At 41.4% G+C, this 24,713-nt stretch overlaps 1 protein-coding gene across 5 annotated transcripts in view; it reads right to left on the bottom strand.

Annotated features, from left to right (window-relative positions):
* The window catches only part of ARHGAP26 (Rho GTPase activating protein 26), a 485,730-nt gene that overhangs the window by 83,758 nt on the left and 377,259 nt on the right, over nucleotides 1-24,713 (bottom strand). For all 5 annotated transcript variants that reach the window (XM_029215618.1, XM_029215622.1, XM_029215620.1 and 2 more), the window contains exons 18-19: nucleotides 24,359-24,518; nucleotides 936-1,074 (exon numbers count right to left, since the gene is read on the bottom strand). In XM_029215618.1, coding sequence (XP_029071451.1) covers nucleotides 936-1,074; nucleotides 24,359-24,518 — 299 coding nt within the window. The remainder of the gene's footprint in view (nucleotides 1-935; nucleotides 1,075-24,358; nucleotides 24,519-24,713) is intronic.

Raw genomic sequence — 24,713 nt, 5'->3', positions numbered from 1 at the left:
CAGCTCTCAATCGATGGCCCTTGCCATGTCTAGGCCTGTGCCAGCTGCCTAGCTGCATAAGTTCATTGAATCCGCACCATTTCCCTGTGAGGTAGGCCCTATTATCCCTACTTTACAGACAAGTAAACTGAGGCTGAGAGAAGGTAGGAGGCTTGCCTGAATGCTGTCGCCGGCACAGGGACCCAGGGCTGCCTGCCTTCGGGCACAGCTGGGACCCTCGACTCCCACCCTCCACCACTGGACTTCCTCATTACAAAGGCTGAAACCAGACTGGAGATTTGAGGGCCCAGTAACCCAACTGCTGCAAAGAACTCAGAAATCCAGAGGTGAAAACAAGATTCGATACAGTTGTGGTGAGAACACTCTGCTACTTGGAACAATGGAACAAGGAGGGCAATGCTCTCCTATTAATCCGTGAATTAATTCCACACATTTACTAAGCATCCACTGTGTGTCAGGCCCAGGAGAGGTGGAGGGGAAGGATGAGCAAGCCAAACAAGGTCCCTGTGCAGAGAGAGCCCCATTTCAGTGGGGCGTGTGACTCGCACAAATAAGCACTGAGTTACAACCCGAGAAAAGGAAGGGAAACTGCTTAGGGGAGCCGCTAACAAAAGATGGGCCGAATAAGCGACGCCTGAGCTTAGATCTGATCGTGCAGCTGGAGGAAAAGGGGCTCAGCTGTCTGCCCACAGGGCACTGGGAAAGAGGATCCTGGGCAGCGTGGCCCTCCCTTTCATCCTCAGCACCCCTGCTTCCTGTCCTGTCGAGGTTACTCAGCCACGGAACCTGGGAGGGTACAATGGCCGATACAGTGTCCTCAAAGACACAAAAGGCAGCAACGCACACAGAGAGGCTGGAGGTGAGCACCCCGGGCAGCTGGGAGGAGGCCTGGATGTCCCCCGGGGACCACGCTGGCCCTGAGCAGTGGCACTCACGTTTCTCTGTTGACTGCATGGCGTGGAAGAGCGTCAGGGGCCTCTCGCTGCAGGATGGGGGCTTGGAGTCACTGCTCTTCTTCCGAGACAGGTGCAGCTGGGCATTGGTGAGGGGCGCGTCAGGCACCGTGTTAAATATCTGCAGAAGAGTTTCATAAAAAGGTTACATGCTACTGTGAACTGCGGGGACGGCACAGGTCCAGACAAGCACGACCGAAAGGCTTGATGGAGTCTAAGAATCAGCAAGAAAAAGACTGAGAAAGACCACCAGGATTTGCTCAGGACTCTATTTTAGACATCTCTAGGAACTGGCATGAAACATCCTCCTTTGGAAGCGCATCCCAAGGCTCGGGAACCATTCACTTCCACTTCTCACCCCTTCTGCTATCATTTCCACAGATCTGCTTTTGGTTGTTCTCTCTCCGGGGCCAATGGAAAGCTGCTGTGCTAAATGTAAGCCATTGTCTGCGAAGAGGGCTTCAAGTTTTCTGACCACCTTTGTCCAGAACGGATGAACTAAAACGACTTTACTTTTCCTCATTGGTTCTGTTTCCCAGTTCTTAACAACTGCTTCACAACTTTCTGAGGCTGTGAAACATGCATTTAAATAACATCCCCCCAAAGAAGCCCAGAACAGGGCAGCATCTTCTAGTCCTCAACCATCCCCAGATGGAGCATCTAGTTCAGCAGCTTTGTGTTATCTTTGATGCTGAGCATTCTTTTTCTTATTTAAAAAAGGGAAAAAAGGTTGTTTCCCCCAAATCTTGATGATAGAAGTAACATACATACTACAAACAGTTTGGAAAATGTAGAAAAGCGTCAAGAAGAAAATAGAAAAATTCTCCCAATTCCACTATTTAGAGGTAACCACTGTTAGCATTTGAGCTTTATTTTCATATGAGGTTTTTTCTTTTAAGCTTTCATTGTCAAAAAAAAAGTCTATGGTAAAAACTGAGAAGAAAATTACATAAAAATCATGACAATGCTCATCTTTTTTCCTACAGATCCAAGTACGACAGAATTATTATAATAGCTACCACTTACATGGCACTTACCATGATTACAGTCACTGCCATGCAAGGTCGGCTCCCTAGGGACCAGTCACTGCGTGTATTTTCCATGTAGCTCTCTCAGTTCTGAGTGACCTTGAACTTCAAGTACTGTCCTCACCATTTATAATGAAGGACTGAGGCAGAGAGGTTAAGCTGCCACAATTATAGATACACTTACAGATGATAACATAGAAACCTGTGTCCCTAGATTTTCTCAATTCCTTTTAAGATGCATATAATAACAACAACACTAATTCATTCAATCTAGAAAGTTCTTTTCAGCATGTCCTTTATACCAGGCACTCTGGGTACAACAGTGCTTGAGGCCAACACGTCTCCTGTGGTTAGAGAATTTGCATCTAGTAGCTGTGATTTACTGAGTATCTACCACATCAAGTGCTTTGTATAAGTTATCTCATTTAATGTTAAAGCACACTTCTCCATAATTGGAATTCTATTCTTTATACAGTTTTGTATCCTATACGTTTTCTCTAACGTTATATTGTAACATTTCCCCCTTCATGAAGAAAATCTTCACACCTGATTCTTCCTGGTTGTATAACACACCCACTGTATTAAGATATCAATATTCATTGATCCACTCATTATCATCTCTTACTCTCTGGAGCTGGCCTCCTTCTGGATTTTCTCTTTCCCAACAATCACGAGTAATGAGAGCACAGTGGTGGCACCTCCACTCCCCTCACCTATGGGTGGCCCTAGACACATCAGAGTCTTTCTCATGGCTTTCTCTCCTTTGTGCGTGCATTTAAAAGCAGAACTCAGAAGCTGAAACATAGGAAGCAAAGTCATAAGAATGATAAGAATTTCAGCCAAAACAGCTGCTCTCCATGAGTTGGCAGGTCCTTGGGCTCCAATGATGCCAGCCAGCTGGTTCAGTCAGTCTTGCTCCCAAACACAGCTGTCTGAAAACAGTATTATCATATTTTCCCTAGGGGACTGAATTTTCAACAAAATAAATTGAATCACTACATAGCTGAGTTCAACTGGGGAGAGGATGTAAGGAGAGAAGGGGACCTAAAACAAAAACAACAAAAACCTCCTGGCTGGGCTTCCCAGGTGGTGTAGTGGTTGAGAGTCCGCCTGCCGATGCAGGGGACACGGGTTCGTGCCCCGGTCCAGGAGGATCCCACATGCCGCGGAGCGGCTGGGACCGTGAGCCATGGCCACTGAGCCTGCACGTCCGGAGCCTGTGCTCCATAACGGGAAAGGCCATAACAGTGAGAGGCCCGCATACAACAAAAAAAACAAAAAAAAACTTTTGGCTTCCAGAGGAGTTGGAACCCCTAAAAATAAGTACCAGTGTTACACATGTCACCAGGCTCCTTCTGAGCATCTTCAAGGGAAGAAAAGAGAAATGATGGTTGTTGAGCTCAAGGACCACTAAGCTTCTTAGAAGTTCTCTCCCCCTTTGTTCTGTCCTCCAACAATGCTGAGCCAAGGCTGCTCCTAAGTGACACCCCGTGCACCATTACCACTGGCACTTGCTCTTATATAGGAGTGTTTGCCCCTGCCAGCCACTGTGCAAGGTACTTTACATGACTTATCTCTTAAGTCAAAGGTACTAAGCAGGATGACCATTCTGCAAGGAGAGATTTCCTAATGCCACATGGCTTAGCAGGAGAGGGGCTGGGATGGGACCTTAGGGCTGTAGTTTCTAACATCTCCACTATCCACCTCTGCAGCAGTCCTCAGCATTCAGCTCATCTTCTCCAGCTCATCTACACTACAGAAGCCAGTGCCCAAACCCGCAAGTACAGATTTCAACACATAATGATATCCCTTAGCACCCTTCTGCCTCTGGCCTTAAGTACAGCATGTTCGGCAATCTGAGCTAAAAAACATCTGAAAATGAATTCAGACACACTGATAGGTCCCCACCTCCTTATGTCTGGCCTCCAAATTTTCTCTTTTCCTTTTTTTTTTTCGTTTCTTTTCTCTTATTTTTTTTAATACTTTTTATTGGAGTATAGTTTCTTTACAATGTTGTGTCAGTTTGTCTCTTTTCCTAAAGAGCTACTGAGAATGAGATCCTCACTCAACACAATGTGAAGAAAGATAATGCATATGCATTTTCATTTCAACTGTCACCAGAAATGTGAGCATTTCTTCTTTCCTAAAAACTGTAGTAGATGCTGGAGAAACAAAGAAGAGTGAGTGGTTGAGGAAGGACCACGGATTTAGACAGATGCGTGGAAAATTGCTTTCAAAACTGTTTATACACGGGCAAACGGGAGGAGACACGGGAACACATGAGAATTACATTCTGCTCATTGGCTGTTTTCTCTAAAAGGAAAGCTACTGGAGCATACTAGGATCAGTTCTAGGAGATGGAGACTTTCACCATGGGCCAGAGCTATAGTCCTGAAGGGCAGCTCTCTGGGTCTCAGTGTGAGCCAGGCCCAGGCTTTTGAAGAACTCCGAAGGGCTATTCTTGAGATCAAATGCACTAATGTGCAAGTGGGGCCTGCTGCGAAATGTGGAGCGCCAGACACGGGACTGTCACCACTATTATTACACATGGTTTTCCCAGGCACAAGGGCACCTCTACAAATCAGACCAAGTCAGAACAGAAGACACAGACTTTCACTAAGGAGTCTGGGCAATCAGTCCCCAAATTACTTTTGTTCCTTTAACTCTGAAACTTGAATACATGCAAGTTGTTAAAAGGCTGCTCACTGCCTGGCCACCTTCTCAGCCAGGCCAAAAGATGTGTCTGTGAAAAAAGCTTGAGTTGAATTCTGATGAGAATCCAAATGCTTCACAGTTTTGCTGGTTGTTCCAATCCTATTTTGTTTGGAAGGGATGACTTCAAGAGAATCCCATGAAATTTCCTTCATTCTGTTGAGAAGAATCACTGTACAAACGCCTCTGCTGAACGATGGAAGCATGAGCTCATGTAATCTCTGAGCAATGGATTTATGGAGCTCTACCATGTGTCTGGAATAATCTCATTTCACAGAGGCTTTCCAACTTAACACAAAAGGGGGGGATTTATTCTGTGCCCCAAGTGCCCCATTAATTCTGTTCAAACTTACAAACGAATTCTGACTTAGTCAGGAATGCCTTAGAAATAAAAGTTACAAAGAAGGCTGTAAGCCTTCTGGAAGCTACCGGGGAGTAAGATTGTAAAATAAAATAAAAATATGATTCTGGGGCTTCCCTGGTGGCGCAGTGGTTGAGAGTCAGCCTGCCGATGCAGGGAACAGGGGTTCGTGCCCCGGTCCGGGAAGATCCCACATGCCACGGAGCGGCTGGGCCCGTGAGCCATGGCCGCTGAGCCTGCACGTCCGGAGCCTGTGCTCCACAACGGGAGAAGTCACAACAGTGAGAGGCCCCCGTACCGCAAAAAAAAAAAAAAAAAAGATTCTGGATAACGCTCCCAAGTATCCCCAATTTCAAGCTTCCTGTAAGTGGAATTAGCAGACCTGTAAATACCAAGCTGCTGTTTCTCCTTAAGCTGTGAGGCAGAGTGGTCAGGGGTGACTTGGCCTCTGCAGTCACATAGAACTGGGCTGAGTCCTGATCCAGCTGCTCAGTGGGCAGGACCTACAGCTACACTGACTTCACCGTCAGAGACACTGGCATCACTGCCATATCACGGATGTCACCTATATGTGGAATCTAAAAAAAAAGGTACAAATGGACTTATTTATAAAACAGAAACAGAGTCACAGATGTAGAAAACAAGCCTATGGTTACCAAAGGGGAAAGGGAGGGAAGGATAAATTGGGAGATTGGGACTGACATAGACACACTACTATATATAAAATAGATAACTAATAAGAACCTACCTTATAGCACAGGGAACTCTGCTCAATACTCTGTAATGACCTATATGGGAAAAGAATCTAATATATGTATAACTGATTCACTTTGCTGTACAGCAGAAACTAACACAACATTGTAAATCAACTATACTCCAATAAAAATTAATTAAAAAATAAACCTAAACACCATCCAAAAAAAGTATATATATATATATATATATACACATACATATATATATATATATATATATATATAGGAAAGGAATTTACAGTCATCATATGGGTATAAAGCAAATAGGTGTTGGAGCTATACAGACTTGGGTTCAACTCGGGCAAGAGCCTTAACCCCTCTGAGACTGTTTCCCTTGTGTAAATGGGGATCTAACACCTGTCTTGCAGGGATACTGAAAAGCTAATGCATAGTAAATGCTGAGCACAGAACCTGACAGAGTGGGCTGGAGGTAGTGGTGGTATAAGTGACAATAAAAATATCCAAAGTTTATTGAGTGTTTATCATGCTATTATCTACACGGATTATCTCAGGATTTTACTCTACTATTATTCTTGTCATCTTGTAGGTGAGGAAACTGAGACTCACTGAGACTAACAGATTTGTTCAAGGTCACATAAATGAGTACAGCTGGACTGGGACTTAAGACAGCTTAGCTGGACTGTCTGGGTCTTAACCACCTGTGGCCTTTATACGTGTCAGTAATTTGAGAGACAGAGGACAAAATGCAAAGATCATAAGTTCTGGAGTCTGATGGATCTGATTTTAGTCACTCACTAGCTCTGTGACTTTGAGCAAGTTATATAACTCTGACCTTTAGCTGTCACATCTGTAAAAACTCCCGGGACTGAGGCGAGGACTGAAGCACCTAACACTGTTTGACACTCAGTGTTCAAAAGGCATGATTGCATTAATAAAAAAGCATAAGAAGGGAAATAACTGGAGACTCAACAATGAATTATCTGCAGTCAGGACATGAAGATTTAATTTATAAGTGCAAATTTAATTACTGCTCTTTGTATAACATCGATCTCAACTGCTTACAACATTAGAAGTTGCTGTTCTTTTCCCGTTGCATTGTCTACAAAATTCAAATTTCACTGGCCCCCCTCGGGCCCATCTTGACATTGGAGACCATTGACACTTGTGGAATTTATTCTTAGCCATGTCACATACACATTTTTATACCTTTTCCAATCCCATCTGTAACATGCTCCTGCAATTTACAAGGATTAGAAGCCTTCCCGTAACGTGTGTGGTATACTCTTTATTACGTGCTGTGATTTTTATGGGAGGAAAATTAGGTCATGATGAAGAGTTCCTGGTCTGTAACTGCAAAGTAGCTCTGAGACAATAAATCGATGACAGAGGCCTAGGATTACAAGGCAAAAGAGAAAGGCTTCTATAAGAGAAGAGACTAAGCATTTTCCTAAAACATAAATGTTTTTTATGTAACAAAAAATTTCAAGTAACAAAAAATAATAACAAGTTATGGGCTTGGTTAGTCTGAGGAGTATCTGCTTTGGAGGTGGAGGATCAGGCCTACGGAGCATGGCTCACACACTGCCCACTCTTTCTATCCACAGGCTGTAGAACAGGACTGCTCAGGGCACGAGAAGCCATAAACCCAGCACTTTTCTGTTGGAAAGCCAGGCAAGTCTTAGCAGGGCTCATTTAATATACCAGTTAAGAAGCCAAATTCAGAGGCTACAGACACAGAGAGGTTTTTTTTTAAGGAGAGTTGGAAGTCCGATGTCCTGTTGATATCATCAGCATTTTGGCCCAGGGAACAACAATTCGGAAAGTAGTTTGAGTAGTTTTATTAAAAGTCCCTCAAAAGGAAACAATTCCATTTAGTAACTGGCAGTATATATAGTCAACCTGGGTAATCCATGGGATGCTGTGATTTTCCTTATCTCCAGAAAGATTCTATTTCCTGTTTTCTTTGCTGACAGAGAGGAATGGATTAAAACATAACAAAACTCCACCCTTATCTGAGAACCATTAAAGGAGCTCAAACAATGATTGGTTTACCTGGGGCTTTATTGGCTGGGGGTGGGGGTGCTGCAGAGTATAGATGTTCAGATCCACAACCTTATGACACTAACGAAGAACTGTTTGCATGGCACTTGACACAGCAAATAGAAGAAAAGCCTGTGACAGAAGCATTCCAGCTGAGCATATAAGTAAATCTAGCTTATTTCTAAACCTAACATGGACAGGACCAAAAAGAATATACTCAGAAACCAATGTAAGGAAAGGTAACAACAACAACAATAAATCAACGAACAGATGAAAAAAGCCATGGTCATGAGGCACAAGAGTAAAGTGTGCAGGCATTCTTCTTCATCATCATTATCATCACCATCACCATCATCATCAATTTTGCATATCAACAGCCAAGTGAAATAACAAGGAAATGAAATACAACTGCCCAACACTTTGTCAGTTGCCAGAAACTGTTCAAATCAATTGCATTCTATTAATTGATGCACATTTTGTGTACAAACCCCAACACGGATACAATGGATTCCAAAGCCACCAACATCTTGGTAAAAGCAGATCAAGGCAGTCTGGTGGGCCCAAATCAACTCCAATCAAGACAACCTTGAAAGACGCTACCATTTTAACAGGAACGCAAGTTTGCTTAGGACTTGCTGCTTACACTAGCTGTTAAGCAAGGACATCCGTGGTTGCTCGCTCTTCTCCTTGACATATAAGATTAAAAGTTAACATGTATTAAAAAGGGGCAAAAAAAAGGGGGGCACTGATCTTTGGGCATTTCTAAGAATTAACAACTCAAAGATCACCACTCCTACCTCTTCCAAAGCCTACTGATGGACTGGAAAAAGGATCATGATAACTTATTTTGTAAAACATCAATAGCCATTAAAAGGAGCAATACTGATAAAAGCACATGGTGCATGGGCACATGTGCACACCCATGTCCTGCTTCATGTGCAGAAACCCTTTAGAATGCCACAGCCAAAAGAAACATCGTGGACTGTTCAAAACAATCCTACTATTACATGTTGGAACTTAACAGGAAGATGTTAAGACATACACATAATCTGAGATTTCATTTTTAACCAAATCTATGAAAAGGTGGCAGTTTGATTCTTGACAGGATTGTTTTTCCTAGACATTAAAATTTTTCAGTCATTGGCAAGCTAACCTTTAAAAAGAGAAATAAAAGGAAAACCTTGTAAGAAATTGCAGAATTTCTGGGCTTTTCGGTATCTTGAACAATGACAGCGTTCAGTATTTTGAAATCTTAACTAGATGCATATAAATACTGATAACTTCCACTATAACCCCAAGTATTGGGCTAATTGATGTTTTAAGGCTCACGGTGACAAGGTGTGAGCTGGGTAAAGATTCTGTGCATATAGAAGTGGTAACTTAAAATAATTATTACTCTAAAGCAAACAGAGAAAGAGCCAAAGTCTTTGCCCTCTGAACTTTTAACTCTGAAATCTGACTACAGATAAAAAGAGCCAGACTCTCAAGTCTGTTCTTTAGCTTTCAGAGAATCCAAGTCGAGTCCAGGGTATGGAGCTGTTGATGGGAAATGATGCCATGAGCTACTATTTCCCTTTAGGAAGTCTGGCAAAAAAGACCCAAATAAAAGCCATTAGGATCCTACTCTACCCTGTAATAAGTAAAGGCTGTAGGTCAAAGGTTACAGTCTCTGGGCAAGACTTTTAAAATATATAGCCACAAGTTTACTACAGTGTGGTAAACTCTATGGTTTTGTTTTTATTTAGTGAGTGATTCTGATATCAGCAACCAGAGTACAACCTGGTTCACCTTCCAGGGACGTCCTTCTCAAGTGCTGATACAATCATTTTCCCTCTCTACTTGGAATCCCCTGAGAGCTCCCATTTTTCAGAAGTAAACGCCAACCTTTTCCCATAGCTTTCAAGACCCTTGACAGAGAGGCTCAATCCAATCTCTGGCATCATCTCTGACCACTTGCTAACATAACCCAAAGTTCTCTCACAACCATTTCGTTTTAATACACACGAGCTGATTGATGTTGATTAACTGATTAATGTTCCTCTGGAAGGCTGTCCCCCCATCCCCATTCTTGCTCTGCCTAGAAATTGTCTATTTATCTGTCAGAGCCAGGTACAAGCAGAATTAAATTATTTCTCCTCAGTGGTACCACACACTTTATTCATCTTACTGGATGTCACTTAGCACACTATATTATGGTTAGTTATATCCTGAGAAAACAGGAGGGCCTTGGAAAACACGGTCCTGTCTCATTTATCTTAGGTCAAGAGTAGGTGCTCAATAAATGCAGTCATTAGAGATTAACAAGAATAGATTTAATAGCTTGGGTTATGAAAGGAGTCCTAAGTTCAACCCTAGTTCTTCTCCTAACAAGCTGTTTTTTCAACTCTCTGGACTTTAGGTTCAAAATTTGTAAAAGAGAGCTAAAAATACCGACCTTACAGTGTTGCTGTGAAAAATAAATGATATGATGAATATAAGGCTGCTTAGCACAATGCCTTGGGGACAATAAGCTGTAAGTAAAAGTTAACTATTACTATCATTATTTTTAGTACTGCTAGACTATGTACATTAAAAAGACCCATTACCTTCAACTGAGTAAATAAATCAGTCTGTATTACCAACATGGAAAAAGAAGAATTATCAGGAGCCCCCATGCATAATCCATATCTTCTGGCTTTTTCCTCTCTGCCTTCACTTACGTTGGGATATATATTTTGTACAAATTGGTCCAAACATTGCTCCCCTCCCCAGGGCTGTGCAGAAGGTGAAGAACCAAGTTTCTGAAGCATCACAATAGGGTAAGTACGTGGTTAGCGTACTTAATTTGACCAAATTGAATGTCTTTGAGAAACACATCACTAAGGCTCCCATGAACGAGAAACAGGTGGGATCTCTGTGACAAGAGATAATCGGCAGGGGATGTTTCTAGACAAACAGGTGCTCCCTTTTTTCTTCTTTTTGTAAACAAGCTTGTCTCCTTTTTCTGAATTTTCTTTTATTTATTTTCTTATACAAGAGGTTCTCATTAGTCATCAATTTTATACACAGCAGTATATACATGTCAATCCCAATCGCCCAATTCATCACACCACCACCCCCCCCACCCCCCCCCCGCACAGCTGCTTCCCCGCTTAGTGTCCATAGGTTTGTTCTCTACATCTGTGTCTCAATTTCTGCCCTGCAAACCGCTGCAGCTGTACCACTTTTCTAGGTTCCATATATATGCATTAATATACGATATTTTTCTCTTTCTGAATTACTTCACTCTGTATGACAGTCTCTAGATGCATCCACGTCTCTACAAATGATCCAACTTCGTTCATTTTTATGGCTGAGTAATATTTCATTGTATATATGTACCACATCTTCTTTATCCATTCATCTGTCGATAGGCATTTAGGTTGCTTCTATGACCTGGCTATTGTAAATACTGCTTCAATGAACACTGGGGTGCATGTGTCTTTTTCAATTATGGTTTTCTCTGGGTATATGCCCAGTAGTGGGATTGCTGGGTCATATGGTAATTCTATTTTTAGTTCTTTAAGGAACCTCCATACTGTTCTCCATAGTGGCTGTATCAATTTACATTCCAACCAACAGTGCAAGAGGGTTCCCTTTTCTCCACACCCTCTCCAGCATTTGTTGTTTGTAGATTTGCTAACGACGCCCATTCTAATTGGTGTGAGGTGATACCTCATCATAGTTTTGATTTGCATTTCTCTAATAATTAGTGATGTTGAGCAGCTTTTCATGTGCTTCTTGGCCAACTGTATGTCTTCTGTGGAGAAATGTCTATTTAGGTCTTCTGCCCATTTTTGGATTGGGTTGTTTGTTTTTTTAATAGTGAGCAGCATGAGCTGTTATATATTGGTGAGATTAATCCTTTGTCCATTGATTCGTTTACAAATATTTTCTCCCATTCGGAAGGTTGTCTTTTTGTCTTGTTTATGGTTTCCTTTGCTGTGCAAAAGCTTTGAAGTTTCATTAGGTCCCATTTGTTTATTTTTGCTTTTATTTCCATTACTCTAGGAGGTGAATCAAAAAATATCTTGCTATGATTTATATCAAAGAGTGCTCTTCCTATGTTTTCCTCTAAAAGTTTTATAGTGTCTGGTCTTACGTTTAGGTCTCTAATCCATTTTGAGTTTATTTTGGGGTATGCTGTTAGGGAGTGTTCTACTTTCATTCTTTTACACGTAGCTGTCCAGTTTTCCCAGCACCACTTAATGAAGAGACTGTTTCTTCTCCATTGTATATTCATGCCTCCTTTGTCATAGATTAGCTGACCAAAGGTGCGTGGGTTTATCTCTGGGCTTTCTATCTTGTTCCATTGATCTATATTTCTGTTTTTGTGCCAATACCATATTGTCTTGATTACTGTAGCTTTGTAGTATAGTCTGAAGTCAGGGAGTCTGATTCCTCCAGCTCTGCTTTTTTCCCTCAAGACTGCTTTGGCTATTCAGGGTCTTTTGTGTCTCCATACACATTTTAAGTTTTTTGTTCTAGTTCTGTAAAAAAATGCCATTGGTAATTTGATAAGGATTACTTTGAACCTGTAGATTGCTATGGGTAGTATAGTCATTTTCACATTACTGATTCTTCCAATCCAAGAACATGGTATGTCTCTCCATCTGTTGGTATCATCTTTAATTTCTTTCACCAGTGTCTTGTAGTTTTCTGCATACAGGTCTTTTGTCTCCCTAGGTAGGTTTATTCCTAGGTATTTTATTCTTTTTGTTGCAATGGTAACGGGAGTGTTTCCTTAATTTCTCTTTCAGATTTTTCATCATTAGTATATAGGAATGCAAGAGATTTCTGTGCATTAATTTTGTATCCTGCAACTTAACCAAATTCATTGATTAGCTCTAGTAGTTTTCTGGTGGCATCTTTAGGATTCTCTATGCATAATATCATGTCATCTGGAAACAGTGACAGTTTTACTTCTTCTTTTCCAATTTGTATTCCTTTTATTTCTTTTTCTTCTCTGATTGCTGTGGCTAGGACTTCCAAGACTATGCTGAAAAACAGTGGTGAGAGTGGACATCCTTGTCTTGTTCCTGATCTTAGAGCAAATCCTTTCAGTTTTTCACCATTGAGAATGATGTTTGCTGTGGGTTTGTTGCATATGGCCTTTATTATGTTGAAGTAGGTTCCCTCTATGCCTACTTTCTGGAGAGTTTTTATTGTAAATGGGTGTTGAATTTTGTCTAAAGCTTTTTCTGCATCTATTGAGATGATCATATGGTTTTTATTCTTCAATTTGTTAATATGGTGTATCACATTGATTGACTTGTGTATATTGAAGAATCCTTGCATCCCTGGGATAAATCCCACTTGATCATGGTGTGTGATCCTTTTCATGTGTTGTTGGATTCTGCTTGCTAGTATTTTGTTGAGGATTTTTGCATCTATATTCATCAGTGATATTGGTCTGTAATTTTCTTTTTTTGTAGGATCTTTGTCTGGTTTTGGTATCAGGGTGATGGTGGCCTCATAGAATGAGCTTGGGAGTGTTCCTTCCTCTGCAACTTTTCAGAAGAGTTTGAGAAGTATGGGTGTTAGCTCTTCTCTAAATGTTTGATAGAATTCACCTGTGAAGCCATCTGCTCCTGGACAGTTGTTTGTTGGAAATTTTTAACCACAGTTTCAATTTCATTACTTGTGATTGGTCTGTTCATATTTTCTATTTCTTCCTGGTTCAGTCTTGGAAGGTTATACCTTTCTAAGAATTTGTCCATTTCTTCCAAGTTGTCCATTTTATTGGCATAGAGTTGCTTGTAGTAGTCTCTTAGGATGCTTTGTATTTCTGCGGTGTCTGTTGTAACTTCTCCTTTTTCATTTCTAATTTTATTGATTTGTGTCCTCTCCCTCTTTTTCTTGATGAGTCTGGCTAATGGTTTATCAATTTTGTTTATCTTCTCAAAGAACAAGCTTTTAGTTTTACTGATCCTTGCTATTGTTTTCTTTGTTTTTATTTCATTTATTTCTGCTCTGATCTTTATGATTTCTTTCCTTCTGCTAACTTTGGGTTTTGTTCATTCTTCTTCCTCTAGTTCCTTTAGGTGTACTATTAGATTGTTTATTTGAGATTTTTCTTGTTTCTTGAGATAGGCTTGTATAGCTATAAACTTCCCTCTTAGAACTGCTTTTGCTGTATCCCATAGGTTTTGGATCATTGCGTTTTCATTGTCATTTGTCTCTAGGTATTTTTTGATTTCCTCTTTGATTTCTTCAGTGATCTCTTGGTTATTTAGTAACATATTGTTTAGCCTCTATGTGTTTCTATTTTTTCCAGGGTTTTTCCTGTAATTGATATCTACTCTTATAGCGTTGTGGTCAGAAAAGATGCTTGATATGATTTCAATTTTCTTAAATTTACTGGGGCTTGATTTGTGACCCAAGATGTCATCTATCCTGGATAATGTTCCATGCACACTTGAGAAGAAAGTGTAATCTGCTGTTTTTGGATGGAATGTCCTATAAATATCAATTAAATCTATCTGGTCTGTTATGTCATTTAAAGCTTGTGTTTCCATAATTATTTTCATTTTGGATGGTCTGTCCATTGGTGTAAGTGAGGTGTTAAAGTCCCCCACTATTATTGTGTTACTGTTGGTTTCCTCTTTTATAGCTGTTAGGAGTTGCCTTATGTATTGCCTTATGTATTGAGGTGCTCCTATGTTGGGTGCATATATATTTATAATTGTTATACCTTCTTCTCTGCGCTTCCTGGACTAGGGTGGCTATTTCCTTTCCCATGTTAGGGAAGTTTTTGACTATAATCTCTTCAAATATTTTCTCAGGTCATTTCTCTCTCTCTTCTGCTTCTGGGACCCCTAAAATGCGAATGTGTCTGTGTTTAATGTTGTCCCAGAGGTCTCTTTGGCTGTCTTCATCTCTTTTCATTTTTTTTTCTTTATTCTGTTCTGTAGCAGTAAATTCCACCATTCTGTCTTCCAGGTCACTTATCCGTTTTTCTGCCTCAGTTATTCTGCTATTGATTCCTTCTAGTGTAGTTTTCATTTCAGTTATTGTATTCTTCATCTTTGTTTGTTTGTTCTTTAATTCTTCTAGGTCTTTGTTAAACATTTCTTGCATCTTCTCGATCTTTGCCTCCATTCTTTTTCCGAGGTCCTGGATCATCTTCACTATCATTATTCTGAATTCTTTTTCTGGAAGGTTGCCTATCTCCACTTTATTTAGTTGTTTTTCTGGGGTTTTATCTTGTTCATCTGATACATAGGCCTCTGCCTTTTCACCTTGTCTGTCTTTTTGTGAATGTGTTTTTTGTTCCACAGGCTGCAGGACTGTAGTTCTTCTTGCTTCTGCTGTCTGCCCTCTGGTGGATGAGGCTGTCTAAGAGGTTTGTGCAAGTTTCCTGATGAGAGGGACTGGTGGTGGGTAGAGCTGGCTGTTGCTCTGGTAGGCAGAGCTCAGTAAAACTTTAATCTGCTTGACTGCTGATGGGTGGGGCTGGGTTCCCTCCCTGTTGGTTGTTTGGACTGAGGCGACCCAACACTTGAGTGTGCAGGCTCTTTGGTGGGGCTAACGGCGGACTCTGGGAGGGCTCACTCCAAGGAGTACTTCTCAGAACTTCTGTTGCCAGTATCCTTGTCCTCAGAGTGAGCCACAGCCACCCACTGCCTCTGCAGGAGACCCTCCAACACTAGCATGTAGGTCTGGTTCAGTCTCCCTTGGGGTCACTGCTCCTTCCCCTGGGTCCCAATGCACACACTACTTTGTGTGTGCCCTCCAAGAGTGGAGTCACTGTTTCCCCCAGTCCTGTCAGAGTCCTGTAATCAAATCCCGCTAGCCTTCAAACTCTGATTCTCTAGGAATTCCTCTTCCCGTTGCCAGACCCCCAGGTTGGGAAGCCTGATGTGGGGCTCAGAACCTTCACTCCAGTGGGTGGCCTTCTGTGGTATAAGTGTTCTCCAGTTTGAGAGTCACCCACCCAGCAGTTATGGGATTTGATTTTATTGTGATTGCGCCCCTCCTACTGTCTCTTTGTGGCTTCTCCTTTGTCTTTGGATGTGGGGTTTCTTTTTTGGTGAGTTCTAGTGTCTTCCTGTTGATGATTGTTCAGCAGTTAGTTGTGACTCTGGTGTTCTCCCAAGAGGGAGTGAGAGCATGTCCTTCTACTCCGCCATCTTGGTTTAGGCTCTTCTCGCTTCTAAACAGGTGCTGTCTTGAGGGTGTGTGGATGTGCCAGGGACAACATAAAGCAGTTCAGGAGTTACCTTCATTTTTAACCCTTTGTCTGAATGTCTAGTGTTAATCCTCAGTAAACAATGAGGGAGAGGGAGGAGGGGGAGGAGAAGAAAGGGGAGGGGTGGAGAGGAAAGGCCATATGTTTTAGCCAGTTAAAACACAGAAGCCTTTTTCCTTCTCTTCAAAAAAGATGTTTTATGAGGAAAGAGAAACTGAATTTTCTCACCAGGAAAAAACTCACTTTCTTCTAAATGTCAATTTTAAAACCAAAGATGTTTTCCCAGTTTTAGACACTGATGAGTTAGCTCTCCATACTGAGACTTACAAAGGGTATGTGAGGACTGAACTTGTCACTACCACCAAATGTTGCATGCACCCTGGTTATGTAAAAAAAATGGCAGTTCTGAGGAGAAACAGAACAGAAGACCATTGACAGAACCAAGAAGATTCAGAAAATATAAACAGACCAATCACCAGTAATGAAATTGAAACTGTAATTTAAAATCTTCCAACAAACAAAAGTCCAGGACCAAATGGCTTCACAGGAGAATTCTATCAAACATTTAGAGAAGAGCTGACATCCATCCTTCTCAAAATCTTCCAAAAAATTGCAGAGGGAGGAACACTCCCAAACTCGTTCTATAAGGCCACCATCACCCTGATACCAAAAACAGACAAAGATATCACAAAAAAAATTACAGACCAATATCACTGATGAATATAGATACAAAAATGCTCAACAAAATACCAGCAAACAGAATCCAACAACACGTTAAAAGGATCATACACCATGGTCAAGTGGGATTTATCGCAGGGATGCAAGGATTCTTCAATATATGCAAATCAATCAATGTGATTAACCATATTAACAAGCTGAAGGAGAAAAACCATATGATCATCTAAATAGATGCAGAAAAAGCTTTTGACAAAATTCAATACCCATTTATAATAAAAACTCTCCAGAAAGTGGGCAAAGAGGGAACCTACCTCAACATAATAAAGGCCATATACGACAAACTCACAGCAAACATCATTCTCAATGGTGAAAAACTGTAAGCATTTCCTCTAAGATCAGGAACAAGACAAGGATGTCCACTCTCACCACTATTATTCAACATAGTTTTGGAAGTCCTAGCCACAGCAGTCAGAGAAAAAAAAGAAATAAAAATTGGAAAAGGAGAAGTATAACCGTCACTGTTTGCAGATGACATGATGCTATACATAGAAAATCCTAAAGATGCCACCAGAAAACTACTAGAGCTAATCAATGAATTTGGTTAAGTTGCAGGATACAAAATTAATGCACAGAAATCTCTTGCATTCCAATACACTGAAAACGAAAGATCAGAAAGAGAAATTAAGGAAACAATCCCATTTACGACTGCAACAAAAAGAATAAAATACCTAGGAATAAATCTACCTAAGGAGGTAAAAGACCTGTCTGTGCCAAAGAAGACACAAACAGATGGAGAGATATACCATGTTCATGGATTGGAAGAATCAATATTGTGAAAATGACTCTATTACCCAAAGCAATCTACAGATTCAATGCAATCCCTATCAAATTACCAGTGGCATTTTTCACAGAACTAGAAGAAAAAAATCTTAAAATGTGTATGGAGACACAAAAGACCCCGAATAGCGAAAGCTATCTTGAGAAAAAAAAAAAAAATGGAGCTGGAGGAGTCAGACTCCCTGACTTCAGACTATACTACAATGCTACAGTAATCAAGACAATATGGTACTGGCACAAAAACAGAAAAATAGATCAATGGAACAGAACAGAAAGCCCAGAGATAAACCCACACACCTATGGTCAAGTAATCTATGATGAAGCAGGCAAGAATATATAATGGAGAAAAGACAGTCTCTTCAATAAGTGGTGCTGGGAAAACTGGACAGCTACGTGTAAAAGAATGAAATTAGAACACTACCTAACACCATACACGAAAATCAACTCAAAATGGATTTAAGACCTAAATGTAAGACCAGACACTATAAAACTCTTAGAGGAAAACATAGGGAAAACATTCTTTGACATAAATCACAGCAATATCTTTTTGGATCCACCTCCTAGAGAAATGGAAATAAAAACAAAAATAAACAAATGGGACCTAATGAAACTTCAAAGCTTTTGCACAGCAAAGGAAACCATAAACAAGGCAAAAAGACAACCCTCAGAATGGAAGAAAATATTTGCAAACAAAGCAACTGACAAAGGATTAATCTCCAAAATTTACAAGTAGCTCATGCAAGCTCAATATAAAAAAAATCACACAACCCAATCCAAAAATGGGCAGATGACCTAAATAGACATTTCTCCAAAGAAGACACTCAGATGGCCAAGAGGCACATGAAAAGATGCTCAACACCACTATCAGAGAAATGCAAATCAAAACTACAATGACATATCATCTCACACTGGTCAGAATGGTCATCATCAAAAAATCTACAAACAATAAATGCTGGAGAAGGTGTGGAGAAAAGGGAACCCTCTTGCACTGTTGTTGGGAATGTAAATTGATACAGACAGTATGGAGAACAGTATGGAGGTTCCTTAAAAAACTAACAACAGAACTACCATATGACTCAGTAATCCTACTACTGGGCCTTTACCCTGAGAAAACCGTAATTCAAAAAGACACATGTACCCCAATATTCACTGCAGCACTATTTACAGTACCCAGGACATGGAAGCAACCTAAATGTGCATCAACAGATGAATGGATAAAGAAGATGTGGTACATACATACAATGTAATATTATTCAGCCATCAAAAGCAATGAAATTGGGTCATTTGTGGATGGACCTAGAGTCTGTCATACAAAGTGAAGTAAGTCAGAAAGAGAAAAGCAAATATCATATATTAACGCATATATGTGGAATCTAGAACAATGGTACAGATGAACCTATTTGCAGGGCAGGAATAGAAACACAGACATAGAGAATGGACGTGTGGACACAGCGGGGAAGGGGAGGGTGGGATGAATTGGGAGATTAGGTTTGACATAAATATACTACCATGTGTAAAATAGGTAGCTAGGAACCTGCTGTATAGCGCAGGGAGCTCAGCTCGATGCTCTGTGATGACCTACATGGGTGGGATTGCGGGGGAGGCTGGGAGGGAGGTCCAAGAAGGAGGGGATATATGTATACATTTAGCTGATTCACTTCGCTTGTACAGCAGAAACTAACACAACATTGTAAAGCAATTATACTCCAATAAGAAAAGGGGGGGGAATATGTTCACATGTTAAAAAAAAAAAAAAAAAAAAAGAAACGCTGAGCAGTTGCAGCCACCAATAAGAAAGGGAAGCCTGTCCAATGGGAACTACATACAAACCTTCCAGTGATGGGGAGTGAGGCATTCTTGGAGATCATCTGCAAAAACGGCAGCCCACAATTCCTCCCACGCCTGTGCATGCACACTACTCCTCCCATCCAGAGGTGGGGTCTATTTCCTGCCCCTTCAATCTGGCTGGACTTGTGGCTTGCTTTGACCAACAGAATGTAGCTGAAGTGACACTTTGTCTATTCTAGGCCTAGGATTTCAGAGATCTTGCAGCTTCTGTGTTTGCCCTCTTGAGTTTGGCCTAGACTACTAAATGATGAGAGATCTCATGGAGAGAGAGGGCATGTGGAGGAGGGCCAAGGTGTCCTAGCCAACAGCTAGTACCAAGGTCCCAGACATGTGGAGTAAGGTCATCTTGGATCCACCAGTTGCAGTAAAACCACTGCAGCTTGGAACACACATGAGCCCTCCCCAGATTTCTGGTCCACAGATGTGTGAGCAAAACAAGTCATTGCTGTTTTACGTCACTAGGTTTGTAGATGATCTGTTATGAAGCAACAGACAACTGAAACAGACATCTTACGGTTCTCTCTCTCTCTCTCTCTCTCTCTCTCTCTCTCTCTGAGTGGCTCCAAAGGCTACATGCCTGGGTTTCTATACCCTCCTTCTGTGCTGTCTTCTACTTATTCCTGGGTCCCTCCCAATTTTATTCCAAGGCACAAAGTACACATCTTACGTAAAATGTTCTTAACAACACGAGAGAGAGTATTATACCACTAACTGTGGGAGACATACAGTTAAGACCTGTATTAGGGCTTGTTCAAGAAAGGGGGCATTTGCTATCAAATGCTTGTTGGGGGACAGGATGAAATGATGCTGTTGGAAAGCATTTCTTCAAGTGAGGTTTCAGGATTTTGTCCAACTTCTGACAATAAAGTTAGAGAAGTAGTCACTTACGACATTTGTGTGTGCATTTATATCTCTAGAAAATTACAGCCAAGCCTAAGGGAACGCTCATTAAATACTGTTAACTAAAATCTTCATATTGTGGATTTTAAAGGAAGATAACAATGTTCACCTGAGGACAAAAACATGCTCTGTTGATGGATAATGTTAAATTCCCTTGGCAGGAAATTCCTCCAAAGCATTGTCTCCAGAAAGCCAGGGGCTCTCAGGGCGTGGTCATGCATGCTTTGGGTTCCTGTGAGGTGAACATCACAGGTTTCGAAAGGAGACTAAGGCAGCATCTGCTGACTTTATACCAGATCAGGCCTGAAACGACATTTGAAAAGGAGTCAAACTGCCTTATTCTAAGTTGTTTTTACCAGAAAGGCAAACCTGATGACTATTAACGACTTTCTTCCCAGAATCATGTACGTACACAGGTCCTGCATATAACTTTGGCCCATCATGGCTCCCAGGTTAAAAACCTCTATCACGGTGGTACACTAGCTCCCTCAGGACTGGAGACATACACTCTGCTGCAGCCTTCATCCTAAGGAATGTTTCCACTGACACTCCTGCACTGGCTTCCACAGGAACATAAATCTCGCTGTGAATCATCCCACTCTCTCGCAGAGACTAATGAAGAAGAACATATAATGAAGCACTGTAATACTCTTTTAATATGTACCTCACCAGATACACAGCATAGAGGAACATAATTTATAATCCACCAAATCAGATGAGTCTTTTCACCAGTTCCTGCCCATATACTTGCAGGCCTGGCCATGCATCTCATATTTCATTTCTATTTCTATATTTTATGCTCAAGGCGGGATGGCTGCTTGTTTACACAAGTTTTAATATTGTTATTAGCAGTAGACGGTCTTTTTTCTATCACACTACTTTTGAATGTTTTCTGGCTTTAAAGGCCCAAGGACACCAAAAAACTGTTAAAGTTCAAAAATCATTAGATGTTGCTTGCTATAAGCTCGTATATGCCCCTTAGGGACATGAAACATAATCAAACTCCTTAGAAATCTGTCTCAACATTTAATATTATTTTATTTAACAAAAGATTAAGTTTAAAAATTATCATTTTGAGAAAGGGGCATATGTGACACTCAGAGATGGACTTATGCTCTATTTTCAGAGAATTCTGTTGAGACTGCTAAAAACAATGGATTACAGTTATTGACACTTACTCCTGGCTGGATTCTTGGCTAAGTCTTTGACGTAAATCACCTTATCTAATCCTCACAACAAAACAGATTAAGGGAGGTGGCTCAATGGCTAGCTGGTCATCAAACTTTCTTCCCTTTGCTCTGCACAGCTGGGTGCTTTCCCAGCCTCCCTTGCAGTTGGATGGGGTCACATGACTGAGTTCTGCCAATGGAACAGCGGTGAAAATAAGGAAAGCATCTTCTAGGCTTGGCCCATATAATCTTACTCAATCCTCCTTGCTCTCTCATTTCCCCCACCAACTGGTCGATTGTAGAGATCTGCAGAGCAGAAGGCAGAGCTACAAGATGGAAGGAACCTGGGTTGCTGAATCACGGTGCAGTACCCCACCCTCAGAATACCCACAGTAAACTGGTATGTGAGCAAGAGATAAACTTCTATTGTCCTGAGTCACTGATATTTTGGGGTTATTTGTCACAGCAGTTACACTGTACTGAAAGTACTTTTATGAGCATAGAGAGGCTGAGTAATCTGCTCATGGTCACACAGCTATTAAGAGGTAACAGATTTAAATCCGAGTGTTTTGTTTTTAGAAAACATGTTATTAACTGCTATTTGATTATATTCCCTTTTTCCAAGTTAATTTTCATCATACGTAACATAATCTTCTTTTATACCTGACTTACTATGTTTGTGGGAAGTGGTTGGACAGAGTCCAAAGTTTGAGAGAAAGAGAAGATAATTTCTTCAAATAAATTATCTGATTTCATATCTCTTTATTAACCATGTCAGAAAAAGGCTATGTTGTTTACACAATTTTGCAGGAGATCTCTGTTACTCTGTGAAAGTTTATATTCAGAGATTCTTTAGTAATTACTAATGCTCTATAACAAATTATCCCCCAAACTTAGTGGTTTAAAGCATTTAATATTTCTACCACTTTCTGTGAGTCAGGAGAAGTTAGCTCAGTGCTCTCTTATGCGGTTGCACTCAAGGCGTCGGTTGGGGCTATATCATCTGAAGGCATGACCATTCACTTCCAAAGTGGCTGACTCACACATGGCTGGCAACTCAGTCTGGTTGTTGGTAGGCAGCCTCACTTTCTCTCCACTGGGCTGTGTGACCACCATCACAACATGGTGGCTTGCTTGCCCCGGAGTGAACAAGTCCAGAAACCAAGGCAAATGTGACAAGGTCTTAGGACTGCTCAGCAAAGTCACAGACCATTATTTTTGCAATTTCCTATTGATCAATTCCTACTGATCACATTGGGATCAGTGCCGATCGCTTATTCACAGTTGGAAGAGGATACACAAGGGAGCGACTACTAGGAGACAGGGGTTACCGGGAGCCACTTTGGAGCTTAGCTACCACAGGAGCCCACCCATTCGTCCAACACATATGCACTGAGCGCATACTGAGGAACTGGGGACAAAGCACAGAAGAAAACAGACTAAAGTCCCTGCTTTCATGATACACACATTCTACAAGAGGCCAGAAAGGCAATAGGTGTAATCAATAAGTAAATTATATAGTATGCCAGAAAGTGGTAAGGAGAGAGACGGCATGATCAAGGGGAGGGGGAATGCCGGGGTTGAGACTGTTCGCAATTTAAAATAGAGAGATGTCGGTGGGCCTCGCTTAGGCTTGAAGGAGGTGAAGAAGTATGCCAGGAGGAAGAGCGTTCCAGGCACTGCAAACGGCAACTGCAAAGCCCTTGAGGTGGGAGTGTGTGCCGTGGGCAAGGACCAGCAAGGCAGTCGAGGTGGCCGTAGGAGGGAACTCAGGGAGAGGGCTGTAGGAGGTGAGACGAGGCAAGTAACAGAGGGGAGAGCAGAGACCCTGTAGGACACTCAAGGCTCCTGGGAGAGCTCTGACTTTCACTCTGTGAAATGCGAAGCCACTGGACGTTTCTTAGCAGACAACTGATACTATTTGATCTAACACTAAAAAAATCTCATTCTGGTGGCTGACATCGGAATAGACAGGCCAAGGGTGGGAACAGGGAAACAAATTAGGAGGCTCCTGTAAAAATCCAGACAAGAGCTGATGATGGCTTATTTTGGAGTGTCATCAGTGCAGGTGGTTAGCGGTCAGATGCTAGATTTATTTGGCAGGTGACCTAGTGCAATTCATTCACCTTTCTAGGTAAAGGTTTTATTTAGGAGGAACAGCATTTTTATTATATCCCAGCACCTTGGGCTGTCAAATGGTGCCCTGCAGTTTCTGAGAAGCTTCAGAGGGATGTGCTACCAGGAACTGAGGTGGGACAGATGGGTGGAGTTTCATGTCCCTCTACCCCAGTTTTTAAGGGCAGCTGTGTTGACATACTTCATTATGTGGGGTGAGGGCAACCTTCTAAAGACAGACCAGAAACTCCAATGCCCTAAAGGAAAAGACAGACACGCCCCGCTCCCCCGACACACGGTATGAAACAATACACCATTTATAAAACTATAAGGAAACTATAGGTTAGGAAAAATATTTGAAACACATGAAAATAGTTTACTATTCTAATGTTTTAAAAAAACTCAAAAATTCATAAGAAGACAACCAAGTGAAAAAAAAAACAAATGGGTAAAGGGCATTTTCAAAATGAGCCTCCTAGTAGTACCTCCTTCACTGCATTGTTATGAGGTTACAAGGACAGCATATGTAAAGTGCTTAGCACACAGTTCCTGTTACAAAAGAAATGCCCAATATGTTGTCCACCACTACCGTCACCACAACTACCACCGTTGCCACTGCTGCAATCCCAAGATGACTATCACCGCCACCATACCACCACCAGCAACTTAGTCATCATCACTACAGTGTAAAAGCCACCACCGATGTGAACCTCAGTCAACCCTGTAGACCAGTTTCAACTCAGCTCCCCCCCCAAGTAAATTCTCCACTTGTGGTAACCAATGATATATTACCTTTTCATGATTTTCTATTAGGATCTCAATGACAATGTTCTGAAACTTGATATCCATGATGGCTGCTACCGTTTCTTCCTGAGGACGCAGCAGGGTGGGTCCGAACACCACGCCAAGGTTTGCCACCGTCATCAAATTCTGCTTGTGGTTGTTAGCAACGCTGGTAGGAAGGAAAAGAAATGGCACAAATGAGAGAAATAGTGTATGAATGGACAGCTGACCTCCTGTACCCTTCCCATCTTCAGACGCCTCATCTGGTAGGAGCTAGATCTGGAGACATGTTTGGATGCCTCTGGAGTCCAAAGAGAGACTTTTCTACTCCTATTTTCATCTACCAAAGGTTCAGAAATCTCCA

The sequence above is a fragment of the Monodon monoceros genome, unplaced genomic scaffold (assembly GCF_005190385.1).
Source record: "Monodon monoceros isolate NGI ecotype Baffin Bay Population unplaced genomic scaffold, NGI_Narwhal_1 Super_Scaffold_12, whole genome shotgun sequence".
Taxonomy (NCBI): Eukaryota; Metazoa; Chordata; class Mammalia; order Artiodactyla; family Monodontidae; genus Monodon; species Monodon monoceros.
The sequence above is the reverse complement of the archived record's forward strand: the minus strand, read 5'-3'. Positions and strand labels throughout refer to the sequence as shown.